Here is a 15,236-nt window from a genome sequence, read left to right as displayed (position 1 = left end):
TAGTGATGTTTTCATATTTTATGTATAGATTAGGTTTCAGAAATATCAACTTTACATATCTATTTCGCGCAGCGTTACTGTGTCAAGTTTTTTTGACAATTTATTAAAAGTTGCATTTTTCAAAAATGTTCATATCTTTTATATATATCGTTACGTTCTTATTTTCTTTTATTTAAAAAATAAATAGGTAACTCCATTGTTAAGTAACTTATAAAATTATAAACAATTTTAAAACCTACGCCCGAATAACCCGAATTTATTCAGGAAAAATGAACACACGGTGTTACATTTACATAGTTGTATCCTGGTTTTAGTGTACTTAAATTATAATAGTTCACTAGAAAATCGTTAATTTTTTTTTAGATTATTTTAAAATTAACTGAAAAAATTTAAGTTAAAACAATATTGATGATTTTTCTAGTTGTATTAAACCCGACTTCGCTAGGGAAAAAGTTTTATCATATTTTGTATTAAATTTATTTTATTTTCCTGGGCAGATACCATCACTTGTGTATTGCCTACTGTTTTATCGCTTAATATTCGGTGGACGGAATTCTATAAAACTATACTTGTAATTTGCTCCGTGATTCCCAAGATCATTTACATCGAAAATATTTACACATATAAACATGTTATTTGGTTACACACGCACACACACACATACATGATACATACATACATACAGATAGATATATAAATATATTATATATACTATATATAATAGGAAATTGGAAAATTAGGCATTGATGAACTTTAATGAACCAAAGCATTAAAAGTATTATGTATAAAATGTTACTAATAATACTATTAAAAATAACTTCCGTTTCGTAAAAATATATCCACTTCATGGAATTTGTATTTATTTTACCAAGTAACCAAGTAAAAAGAAAACGCTTTCCATTTTAGAAAAAGGACAATTTCATCATGTGTATGTAGCATATATGTATATAATTCTATGATGTTTGGAGAAAAAAAATAATAAAAAATAATAAAAATAATCGATTGAATAAGTACTAAAAACTTAAAAATTTATTTTTTCGCTTTTCTAAAATTATCATATTTAAACATCAACAGTTTTATTTGAGTGCTACTATATTATACTCGTAGTATATACCCACAAGTGAATAGGGAGTTAATAAAAATTCCGACTACGCTACCACTGCTATTGCAACCACACACCCTCTCAGCTACTATCGATTTATACGAGGCTCGGTCCACCACCCTCGTACCGGAGTATAATAATATAATACTTTCTCATACGACACCGCCACCGCTATATACTCGCGCTTTCACTTTCAATATCGTCTGATCAGCCCAGCAGCCGACTGAAAGCGCCTGCGTAAGTGTACAAGCTGCACAACATCCGTCGGTCGATGCCTGTTCGACTATCAATCGTTCCTGTACCCATGAAAGCTGCAACAATTGTCCATCCACACAATCATCGCGCACGCTCCCATCAACATCATAACATTATCTTTCAATTAATCTTCAAACGGTTATTAACGATGGTCAACTTCTTATTGGAATGGTACGTAAATAAGTGTATCTTGTAGTATTATAGTAGATATATTTTAACAGCAATGGGTAGTAACTGCAGAGTGCAGAGTAACATGTTACTATAACGATGTTATATAATTTCGTTAAAATTTAATATCTTCATAATTATTTACTAGTACTTGAGCATCTCAAACTAGATTCACTGATAAATTGTAGGCGTGCTACAAAACTTAAATTCTTATCTAAATTATTAAATGGACAAATTGACTACCACACTTACTCTCTCTAATTCCTTTAAATGTCCCTCCTTGCTTCACTCATCAACATACTATTTTTAATTTACCTACCTTTTTCACTAATTATGTTTTAAATGAACCACTTCGGCACTGTTCGTTTATTACCAATTTTGATCCCTTCTTTTCTATCTCACAAACCTAACCAAGTACTTTTGACGATTATATTTTGCTGTTACATCACACCAGTAATTTTAGTGTATACTACCTATACAGAATTTTAGAATTGGTGATTTGTACTAAAATTCATACAAAGTGAACATTTTTTTAAACCTGTGGTATTAGATATTATGTTGAGTATATATAAAATACATAATACATATTTTTTAAGAACATATATTCTTATTACACCATAACACAATATCCTCTTCTAACTTGACAAGCCACAATAATAACACACACTAGTGTTGAGTAATATATATTATATAGGTATATACTATGTGCTCACAAATTGTACCCCGCCGTATCGTTCTAATATTTCCACGATGAATAGATATTTTTGAGTTTGATATTTTTGACAATTTAATCTTCATCGTACTAGTCATACGAAATAAAACTTAACTAATAACTATTGTTTTTTAGAAAAGTCTGATCTTTTAAATTAGCCACTACGTAGCTCTTATACCGTGTGCACAATTTTAAAGGTAATAGGAAATATATTGAACGCATGACCTATAATTTGATTCGAGTTTTTTTTCATTGCGTACAGGATATTAAAAAATACACATGTTTTTGATAAATTCCAATTGTTAACTATTTTTGTCCGTGTATGAGCAGTAAAATAAAAAATTATTAAATATAACCACTTTTTTTGAGACAGGATTTGAATTCCTATATTTTTTCTAAGCAACTTTTATCTTTACAGTTTTTTTGTTATCTTTGATATTTTTTGGACGGTCGAAAATTAATAAATTGTAATAATAATAGCATAATATTATAATACCTATAAATGTGTCATAGACCGTTGAAAAATGCGATAATTACGAATTACCTAATTCGAAACTTTCAACCATTGTATGTATGAACCGCTGGTACATGATGTTAGGAAATTATATTGAGATATAATTCCCTGTTATATTTTTTGCCGTTTAAAGTATTGCATGTTTTAATGTATTGTATTATACGATTATATAATAAATTAATAACTATTGATTGTCCATTGCAGGGTTTTGAATCTTATTTGCAGCATAAGAAAAAAATTACAAGATAATATGGATGAAGCCAATAGATACGTCAAACGTTGCGTCTCACTGCACTTTATATCTATAGATATGGATCAGACCAAGTGCATGATAGACGTGATGATTTTCAAAAATGTAATTTCCGTTACCGTCGCTTACCTATTTATCACTATAATTATAACGAAGGTTAACTTATAATTGGAAGTGGACTGGGTCAGATCATATTATAATATGCTTATTCCATCATCACTAACGAGAAGAATTGTTATGTGTGACGTTTTTCAGATGGAGAAGTTAGTGGATCGAATGCAAGACACGGTCCATGGCATCTCACTACGTCGAGATATCACGTTGGATTACATACATCCATCCGTTTTTACTGGTAAGCATAAGGAGTTTATCTCTATATTTTATGTTATACAACAGTATAACACGTAAATCAGATTTTTCCAAGCTAATGGTCATAAATAGTTTTAAAATATTTTTTCTAACAACTGAAAGTTCAAACCATAAGAAAATTACATAATCATAATACATTTAATAATATATTATATATTAGGTATTTTATATAATATTAAATATAAAGTTCATCGTATTTAATGACATGGATAGGTCACTAAATTTTCAATAAAAGATCGTAACTACTCACTAAGTATAGTTAGAGTAGTCTGATATACATTAATAAAATATATAATGTACGCGTTGCCGTTTTATTTTTTACAGGGGCTGATTTGGTAAACTGGATAATGTATTATACAGAAATTGTGACCACAGGTAATGGGCTAGAAAAATAAGTAGATAAATACTAATCACCAAAGAAGCCTTTTATATTATTATTTATTTTTCATATTTCAGAGAATGTGTTGTACCTGGCAAATCTTTTATTTTCATATGGTTTCTTTTTCTCGATCACTCGTCAACAGACGAAGGTGACAAATGACGAACAGCACTGTTACCGTTTTCAAGTGAGTTACAGGGGCGGATTGGGTAGGCGACAGGCTAGTCAGCGATTTTCAAACTTTGGGACATTGCAAAATACAGCGCTATCTTAGAACCGGTTACAAATATTTTACAAGGTGTATCAATGGAACTTTATAAAGTTCGGGAACATATAGAGTAGAGGAATTATTAAAAATGTTAGAAGACAATAGAATAAACGCTAATGAAATCTTTGATTTAGTATTTATTGACGCAAAGTCTATAGCAGATGATTTTGAATTCACTGTTACTTGTCCCGGAATTACTGGAAAACAATCACACAGAAACAATTATTCATGTGAATCTCCCGAAGATTATTATCGAGTATCAATTTTTGTACCTTACCTTGATTCCATGATTCAGTCTATCAAAGAAAGATTTGAAAAAGCTAACAGTGTTGCTTTTTCATTACAACACCTTCATCCAGCATTATTTAAAAAATGAAAAAACAAGAGTACACTAATAGCATAACTAATATTTATAATTTTTATAAAATTGAAAATCTGTTAGCTGAAAGTGAAAGTTGGTATAGTTTATGGCAAAAAAAAGACTGCCAAACTATGGACATTATAGATTTACTTGAACGTAGTAAAATATTTTTCCCTGGCATTAAATTTGCATAAGAAATTTTTCTTTCTTTGCCAGCTACAAGTTGTACAGCAGAAAGATCATTTAGTACTTTACGAAGGGTTAAAACCACGATTGACAACGAGTGAAGACCGATTAAATGGCTTATGCATGTTAAGTGTTCATCGTGAAAGAGTTAATAGAAGTAAAGAAAAATGAACAGTTAATAACAAGGTTTGCAATAGAACAACCGCGAAGACTTCAGTTTTTATTTAATAACGACTAAATAAGCATTAAGCATATAATTCTGACATATTTTGTAATTTGCAAAGAATACATTTTTTTAATGTACTTTTTGGTGTTAAATTTCATATCATTTTTATTAGTTCTAAAATATATTGTAGATTGCAAGGAATAAACATTTTTTAATATACTTTTTGGTGTTTGAACGTTGATTTAATTATGCCCTAGGATAAATTTTCTGCAGGCGCCCATGATATTCATATTATGGAAATCACATAGATACACTTTATTATTTAATAAAATACCTAATATAATATATATTAATATAAATTATATTGGATTAATGAAATTAGTGATCCAGGGCTGATCCATTCTGTGAGCTATAATTTTACAAAAAAATTAAAAATAAAAGGTTATATATGTTAATTTATTATCAATGCCGCTAGAAATTTTTTCAAGGAGAGGTCTTAAATAAACTTTTGTTACATAGACATTATTTCAACCAATAATACAAATGAATTAAACAGTTAAAATTAATATAGATATAAAAAAAATAACAAATACAAATTAAAAAGTCTACTTATAACATTTTTTTTCTAGATTTGCTTGATTCGAAAGTGTTAAGAATGTCCTCGAAGGAGAGTTGTTAACATATTTGATTTTCGATAGACATACATTATTTTTTTAAATTATATTTTTCGTTAAAAATGAAAACTAATTTGGATAATAACTAACATGTAGCTGGCAGCGGATTGATTAAAGTCGCATACCCTACATCAATTATTAATACTTATCTTTCTGTCTAATAGAGAGTTTTTAAAAGAAATAGAAGTGATATATACAAACTCAAACCTACTCACAATGAAGAATTTTTTCGTCAGCCAAGATATCCGATCGGACGAAACAGTTTTGAATTACTTGATCTAATTCCTACATATAGTCGAGAAACCAATCAACCCATTTTCAACATGACTAACACGTCGAACTGCGTGTTATTTGAAGACACTAGTATCCAAATGAATAACTGCAAAAACAAAAATAATAATATTGCTAATGTAAACACTAATTTTCAGTTAAGTAATGAACGCGAATCGTCTGTTAGTAATTCTCAAGACTTTGAAAAACCTCCTGAAATATTCATCCACTGTGTCAAAAGTGAGGAGTTTGAACAGCTAATAATCGACAAACTAAGACAAATAGATGATTCTAACAATTTAAATTTTATTGCTTCATTTAATCACCTAAAAATACAAATGACTCAACCAGAAACTTACAGGAAGACTATTCGTTACTTGGATGATAATAATATACTGTATTACACGTCATACAAATCACTCAAGAATACCCAAAAATCATTCAGGGTTATATTGAGAAATTTACCTCCTGTTACCAATGTCCTAAAGATTAAAAAAGAATTGGAGATATTAGGTTTTTCTGTTCGCCAAGTATTTAATATGAAACACAAGAAGACGAATGTTTCTCTACCATTGTTTACCATCGACCTTGAACCGTCTCATATAAACGAAGAAATATTTAGGATCGATACTCTTCTAAACATAGATGTTGAATTTGAAGAACCGTACAACAAAGGTGCAGTTGATCAATGTGAAAATTGTCAAGATTTTGGCCATGTGTGGCCCGACTGTGTTTTCCAATCCCGCTGTGTGCGTTGCGGAAAAAACCATGCTTCATCAGAATGTACTGAAGCCGAGAATACTCCAGCGACGTGTGCATTATGCGAAGGTGATCATCCGGCCAACTACAAGGGTTGTCGTGTCTATAAGATCTTTCGACACTTACGCCGACAAATTCCAGATGATATCGTTCGGTCCGCACGTCCAGTTCCCAAACCAAAAGTAAATCTTACTTACATTAAAATAACCAGACTCCCCCCCCCCCTATTTCTCAAATAAACATCATAAAAATATCTCATAAACCCCTCTAATTACTTCGGTGTTACATTCCAACTTTGATTAAGCGATTTCATTTTTTACTGTCGAATAAAAATACTATGTAAAACACATGAATCCCGATAAACACGATTAACGCTGAAATCTACAATATTCGGTTGATCATCAATTCTCATTTAGTAATGTCTATATTGCAAGCAATAAAAAGATTAGGTAGTGCTATTTATGATAAATAAAATAAAAATGAATCAGCAACTTCTAATTTGCACGGTGAGACAAATACATCGAATAGGTAATGATAGGAATGCAATTTTTAATTTTTGTTTTGAAATTGAAAAAACTTTCAAAAATCGTAAGGGTTGTTTGATTAGAAAATGGCGATCTTTTAAACTTATCTATATGTAATATCATATTTATATTTGTAAATAATTTTTATTAGAATTTTATTTGTACATTAGATATGTTATTATGACTGATTTGGTTCTGCATTTGATTATACTATTGTACCAAGTATTAAATATTTATTTACTTCAAAATATAACTAAATTATCTTGGTAGGAACATATTTCTATTATTTCTTAGTATTTTTTATATATGTGCATATGAAAATTATACTCTAATAAATAAATTTGAAAATTTTACCTCTTAACAAGATTGGGTTGCATGTAAACTAGTTAGATAGATTCGCCATAGAGAAACTAACAAATACCTACTCACTAAATATTTAGTATCTAATACTAACAATGCAAACCACAAAAACAATTACTGTAATAAAACAAATTTTAATAATAAATAAACTAACAATCAGGTACCAACTACCAAGTAGACTAACCTTTCTTGTATTAAAATTACATAAAAATTGTATTATTCACATTTTTATTTGTTACAGACTCCTGATTTTTGGATATCTAGCATACCCCAACCTGGAGATTATCAGTATGGTGAGTTGTAAAAATTTTAATAATAATATTTTATCCAATAAGTATCTATTTAATTATATTACTGGTGTTCACATGACAAAATAGATGTCATTGGTATACAGATGTACTACGTATACTGCGTGGTATCATAGTAACTTCCTCCCTTCCACTATTATTTTTAGTAATTTTTGATAAAATCACAAATATCCTGCTCAGTAGTTAAAGTAAATATGAATATTAAATAAATGTAAACTTGTAATAGTTGATAATAAACATATATTAATATAATAAAGTGGCTATGGCTATCACATTATCTCGATAAATAATCAATAAAGATTATTGGCTTAGTCTCTGTTCTCATTTATTTTATAAGTTTACAAAATAGTACAATATTATGCCATTTAAATAGTAAATATGATTTTAAAATATGCTATAAAAAATGTAAAATGTAAAAATATGCACTAATAAACTGTATAATAAATACCTGCCTCTAAAAATATTAATATTTTTAAGCAAACCTCCACGGAACATTATATTTTGACCTAATTTAGCATTCATTACCATCAAATGTCAACCAGTAAATAATGCAAACAATGTAATATAATTATATACAAATCCAAACTCAGCAATAAAATATTTCTGATTTTATTAAGAATATTATTAATATTAAATGTTTTTGTTACTTATGAATGTAGATAATATGGTTAAAAATTCAATTTTAACAAAGTTAAATAAGTATATATTATAATATAACTGTATTTATTTAAATTTTTGAGAATCTTGTTAATTTTAAATAGTATTTATTAGTTTAGGAATTTATAGTAACATTTCTTATATGGCAATATTCTTTTAAATATAAAATATAAAATAATTTTTAAAATAATAAAAGTTTTTTTTTGAATTTTAACAATGAACTTTAGTGTATTATTAATACATAATTAATATTAAATTACATTAAAACATCTTTATGACAAATTCCTATTGACAAATATATGGATACTAATTTATATGGGCTATAGGTTTTACGAGACTATTGGTTTTTTCCCTCGTAATAGTATTTTGTCTTTTAAGTGACGATGAAGTTTTTCTGTATAATATGTGATATTATATTTATATTATATTATATTGTGATATTATATCTGATAATATCTGATAAGTAATAATATAAGTAATAATTTGTTTTTAAATTATTAGTTAATTAATTTACTAACAATTATTTTAGTAATAAAAAATAATTGTTCATATTTTTGGTACATAACAATTAGTGTCAAACGTACCTACAAGAAACTAGTGCATGTGTATAACATGGTAAATTTACTTGTTTTAATCATTTGATTGAATTTATGTGTTCTAAATTTTTTTTACATTGATGCAACATTTCTTTGATTTTCTAATAATGTTAGTAATGGTAATTATTAGGGCTCGGAAGTTGATGCATTTTGCATTTTTTTAGACAATGCTCTCCTAGCCACAATTGTTTTTCATTAGAATGTGAATCTGAATAGCTGATTTTTATTTTGCATTTTTTTTTACATTTTTATAGGTCATTTTCCCACATTTTTAGTCATTTTTACTGATTTCACATTATTTTACTACTTATTGTTTCTTGTTGACCATTATATCGATAAATTACTTAAAACTTTGAAATTACCAAGGACTAAGATTAGTACCTATCTCACCGATTACAGTTGTCATTGTCGTGTTGTAGTGAATATTATTGTACCTAAATGTTATTATTTTTTCGTAATATTTTTGAAATGCCGAAAATTAAAACGTCGGTTTGTGCTCGTGTACGTATACTATATTTTCATTTAATTTTTAAGGATAATTTTTGTCATTTTTATGTCATATTTTGAGTAATTTGTAAGCTTTATAGAATTTTATAGTAAAATAGAGTAAAATTTTTAAAATAATTTAAAACAAATATTTGTAATTTTTAAGGTCATTTTTTAAAAACATTTTCTGTCATTTATATGTTATATTTGCATTTTTTTTTTTAGGTCATTTTTGAATGTTTTTAGGCTATTAAATTTCGGGCCCTAGTAATTATAAATAATATATATTGTATAGAGTGTATCTGAAAAGTAATTTATGAAAGTTAATATTTACCAAGTGAAACAAGTATTTTTTGGTTTTTTAAAAATAATAGTTAAGTTAACAGTGCATAAATCGCCTGTTTTAATCAATCTTGATTTCTATACAGATATTTTTATAACAATCTGAAACATTTAATTATTAGAGTAGCCTTCAGTAGAGATTAAATTTATTAATTATTGAGAATTCAAATTAATATTTTTTATTAACTTTAAAGTTAATTTAACTAAAAAATGGTTTTAATACATAAAAGAAATAATATGTTACATTTTATTTATAAATGATCTAAGTTACATCCAGTGTTTGTAATGCAGATTTGAACTTTTTAGAGCCAGCTAGTCATTCATAACATTTCCTTATGTTAAATTGTTAAATGATCTATACCATGGGTCACCAAATGGTGGCAGAACATTTTATCCGGCCCACAAACAAATAATAAATACCACATCTTACGACAACATTATAATTGTTATTATTGTAAATTATTATTATTATGAAATCTCACAGACAAATGAATAATCAACCAAATATTATTAAAAGAATCCTTTGCTTCTATAACTTCTATTTCTTCTTTGGTATCGTGAAAATTAATTATCTTACTATATATACATATTTTTTAAACTCAAAAAGCTTTTGGTTTTATTAATTTTACAAATCATTAGCCCAAGTATTATAATTACTCACGTACTTACTATTTTAAATTAAATTGTATAGTGTTTATGATTGTGCCATAGATATAGGTATAATTTAAGCTCTAAATTAATATACTACTTAAAACCTAAAATAATATCTCATGGCAACCTATTTTGTCATATATTATCTGAATTAATGGATAGATTATGGTAAAATAGTATCTAGTCCTAGATTTCTTACCCCTGCATGACTTCTTATAATAATTACAGTTCTTAATTGTTCTTATTAATAATTGTTACGATTGTTCTATTAATCTGATTATTGAAATAAACCAGTATAATCGTTTTTGATTCTATTTAGGTCCTTTATTTATGATAAGTAGGTATAACATTTATTTTATTTTAAATAGAAATATATTTATTGTTTAGCTGTATACTTGTGCAAAAAACAAATGGAAGTAAAAGACCTTTCAGACATGGCTGACTACGAATACGAGCGCTTGGAGTACCTCAAAAAAGTTTATTGCAGTGAATGGGGAAATATAAACATGCAAGCAGAGACAGAAATAAAAATAGCTCATCAAGAATATGATCGCTATGAAAAAGAAGTAATGGACACCCAAGAATGTGCGTTTTGGGACTTACATAGACCCAAGGTAATATAAACAATTTAATTTTGAAACAAATATCAATCATGTAAAATATAATGTTATATTTGTACAGTCACCTTGTAATAATCTGAAAGTTCCACTGGATTATGAAAAACTTTTGGAGTTCAAAGAATTAACAGATTGGGATGAAGACAAAATCATAGATGCATACATTGATGCTACATTAGCTACACGTAACACATAAGTTCTAATAAAATCTACAACTTAAAATAAAATTTTCCTTCATCACTTTTATACACTTAATCGTGGTTTGTAAATTGTAATGTTTATGATATATTAAAAGCTTGTCTATTAGGATAAGGTGTAGTATTGTTGATATTAGGTCATGCTAAAAAAATCCAAGAAACAAAACCGTACAGTTTTATTTTATTACCAATAACCAAGTTACGCACATACAATTTTTATGATAGCTAACTCTGTTAATTTGTTTATGGTAATGAATATTCATTTATTATAAAAAAAAAAAAAAAAATGAAGAGTATTAAACCAATACACCACAATGCTCGTTTGTTATCAAACAAACATACCCTAATTAAGTATATCTAAAAATTATGCTTTAATTTCAAACTTATAAATTTGAATAAATAATTAAGGGACCACCACAAATCTGTTTATTTCCCACATAATATATTTAAATTTTTTTTAAATATAAGCGTGTTTTAATTGAAAATAATTATGATTAATTTTAACCATTAATAACTTATTCAAAAATGTAAATATTAAAAATTTATCTAGTCAATGCACAGGAAATATTCTTCTTTAAAAATTAAATAATAGGCGCCTTTGCCCTAAACTGAACCAGAAAGTCATAATTGTGGAAATACAGAATATCTTTGTTCCTATATTATGTGAGACAGTATCGGCTATCCTTAAACACATTGACTGCCAAGAGGGTCATTTTTTGCCTTCATCAAAATTTCTAAGTGGGCAATGAGAGGTCAATTTGTCCCTCAAGACTATGTTGTCTCGACTCGTGGGATCAAATAGCCCCTCAGTGGCCGTCAAAATAATGCACTATCAGATTCTCTGTTATCTAGCTACAGAACAAAATGCTCCAATTAGCATTTAAATATTTGCATTTTTTATAAAGTTATAAATAATAGAAAAAATATAAAAAAATATCGTGGCCTCAGTCTATAACACACTGAAATAGGCATGGCAGTCAACGTGTTAAAAATATAAGTGTAACGAAACATAAGAAATAACCATCCACCCTCAATATTCATCTGTATAACATCCCATCTACTGAATAGTTTATTCAACTTGTTAAAAAAATAATATTTACTATTATAAGATTAAAATATTCCAATGTATAAGTATTCGCTAACAAAAATTACATAGACAACACACCCCACCCACTTCTAATTAAAAGTGTAGCAGGCGCTACAACTCTACTATAGGATAGCCGCCACTGATGTGAGAGATAGACAAAAACAACAAATATTGGTGTAGCAGCCCCTTAATAATAAAAAAAAATATTTAATATTCTAATCATTTATTTAAAGTTTTTAATGTGCTAAGCATTATATTAATAAAACATAATAATTGAAACTATTTACTAAGTTATTAAAAAGCTTAAAAAATATTTATATTTAGCAGTAATGGGTAATGGGCTATACATTTTATGCACTATTGAACTGTATTTGTTTAGTGTTTAGTTGTAATAATATTTAATTTAATATTTTTACAATATGTAGTTCCATATTGGATTTAATAACAATAAAAATAATTAATTTAACTATTATAATAAAATGTAAGTGAAAATAAATAAATTTAACAAAAAAATGTTTAACAACTAATGATTTCATTCTACAAAAAAAAAAAAAATCAGTTTTATCAATAAAACAATATAAATAGTATAATATTTAATTCTCATTTTATTTTATATTAAATATACCTTATTAATTAAATCAATTACAAAATATGTAATTTTAAATGACTATATTTTAATTAGTTTGAGATATTTTACTAAGTAAAGCAAGAAGTCAACCGCTTTAATATTCCTTTATTTATATTCACAAAATTCTATTGATATTGTTATTTTATTACATAATTATAATTTATACTTTATATGCCGATGCTTACATAATTATATATATTAAAAACATTGATATTATAATAAAATAAAAAGTTTAATACATAGAGGTGATAAATAATTTATACAGTAATACTATTATAGACATTATATATTTGAATGTGGATTGCATATTGGTATAATCGATTTATACACATTTAGAATGTAACTGTACTTCCTGTTTATAAAATCTATAGTATGTAATATGTACTTACCCTAATTTTTGAGAATGAATCAATAATTAATTAAATTCAACAAACTTAAACAGGACTTAAATTATCTAAACTTTAAAATATATATTATGTCTGTAAAATTTTAACGAAGAATACTAAACAAATTGATCCTTATAAAATGCAGTATTAACTATTAATGATGGTTTTATTGGTTTGATTTATGAAACAATCGATTTGGACATTTAGTATTTAGTTTGATCTATATATTTGTAATTTTCAATTTTTTTTCAAACTAAATAAAATTTGGTTTAAATATCAAATAGTTTGTAATATTACTAACAATTTATTAATATTAAACTATCCTAAGTTATATTATTCATTTATATTCTGAATAATTGTATTAAACATAGTTAGAAATAATAATCTATACATTTATAATTTTTATAATATAAGAAATAATGCTTTTACTTTATTATTTTTTATTAATTAATATTCCTGATTCTTTTACGTTACTTTAATTAATTTACTATCAAACTAGTTTTATTAGTGTATGAAAATTTTTCTAAAATTTTATTATTATGATAGACTTATAACAAATTAAAGAACTGCTTAAAAAGTAACTTAATTTGTGCATAAATTACTTTCAATAAATTTATCATCAAACAGATAAGCAATTTATAACTTTTATTCTCCAATACTATAGTAGTTATTATATTTAGCTAAGCTGTGTGAATTTAAACTAATAGAATTTAAATCCAATCACACTAATAAAATATAGAATTCATCGTCTAATAAACATACAACTCAATTTTGGTTAAAATCATTTAGTATAGAAATTAGTTTTACTATTAAGTTTATGATGTAAACCTATTTTGATTTTCTAGCTATTTAAAATAAATTCATACAAAAATTTTTTTTTTTTTTTATTGAGTATTAAGATGATACAGAACCACACAGTACGCACCACAATTATATTGATTACACAATATCAATCACTTTAAATACATGGATTTTCATGATGTAATGTAATAAGAGTCTAGTAGATCGAAATTGGCGTAAACCTTAGTTACAAACTAGAAGACTGTGGCTTGGCATGGCGCGTTGGCTGCTACCAGTCGTGGAATGCGACTGGGAGTAAGTAACGGCCACAGCTACTAGCACCCGGATGGGTGACCATTCGGGTTCTTAGTAGTTAAAAACCTTGCCACACATATACACGTGTTTGCTACCATACCGTGACAACCGTAACACAATCTACCGTACCACTTCATCCCCTCCACAATTCATAACCCCTACAACAGCTGATGGCCTTAGTTGCCGGGCTTAAGCTCAATAAAAAAAAAAAAAAAAAAAAAAACTAGAAGACTAACCTTACCATTTCGGATATAGATAAATAATAAATATAACCCTAAAATAAAGAAATGCAATAGGTACATAATTATTTTAATTTTATTGTAATTGAATGAGTTTAATTTTTAGTTTTTGTCTTTCTATTTATTTATTACATTAGTATTTAATAGTTTATAATCATAATCTCAGAGTGAAAAGTAATGGCAAATTATTGAGTTAAAAAAGTGTGAATATCACAATAAATCCATTTTTAAAAAATCCGAAAGTCGGTCGATATTAGTTCGTAGGTTAAAAATTAATGACAATTTAGTTTTTGAATAAAATAGTAAGGAATATGATTATAACTATTTTTTAAATAATTAATCATTAATCATTGTATAATTACAGTTTGATGTTTTGTGTGTTTGATAGTGTTTTTATATAAATTTCAAAGGAAGACATTTTTCTTCATTTGGTTTTAATTTCAGTTAAAAAATAGTTGGTAATTTCTGAAGGTAATAATTTATATTTTTATTTTATAAATTTTCATCAATGCCATTATGTATTACTTAATATAAATTATATCATATTGACATTGAAATATTATTTTTATTTAATTCTAATCTCAAAAATCAAATTTTATTTTATAAATTGAGTATAAAAATTTTCTGAAA

At 26.5% G+C, this 15,236-nt stretch overlaps 1 protein-coding gene across 1 annotated transcript; it reads left to right on the top strand.

The window, feature by feature from the left end:
- The first annotated feature begins 236 nt into the window (after positions 1-236).
- LOC132918398 (uncharacterized) lies at positions 237-11,575 on the top strand. The gene is made up of 9 exons (XM_060979604.1): positions 237-1,528; positions 2,956-3,106; positions 3,257-3,353; positions 3,695-3,745; positions 3,827-3,936; positions 5,569-6,615; positions 7,559-7,610; positions 10,745-10,971; positions 11,039-11,575. Exons 1-9 carry the CDS (start codon positions 1,374-1,376, stop codon positions 11,168-11,170), a joined length of 2,022 nt encoding a protein of 673 aa, XP_060835587.1. The 5' UTR covers positions 237-1,373; the 3' UTR covers positions 11,171-11,575.
- Positions 11,576-15,236: the final 3,661 nt, after the last annotated feature.

Source organism: Rhopalosiphum padi, chromosome 1 (genome assembly GCF_020882245.1).
Source record: "Rhopalosiphum padi isolate XX-2018 chromosome 1, ASM2088224v1, whole genome shotgun sequence".
Classification (NCBI taxonomy): domain Eukaryota; kingdom Metazoa; phylum Arthropoda; class Insecta; order Hemiptera; family Aphididae; genus Rhopalosiphum; species Rhopalosiphum padi.
The sequence above is the reverse complement of the archived record's forward strand: the minus strand, read 5'-3'. Positions and strand labels throughout refer to the sequence as shown.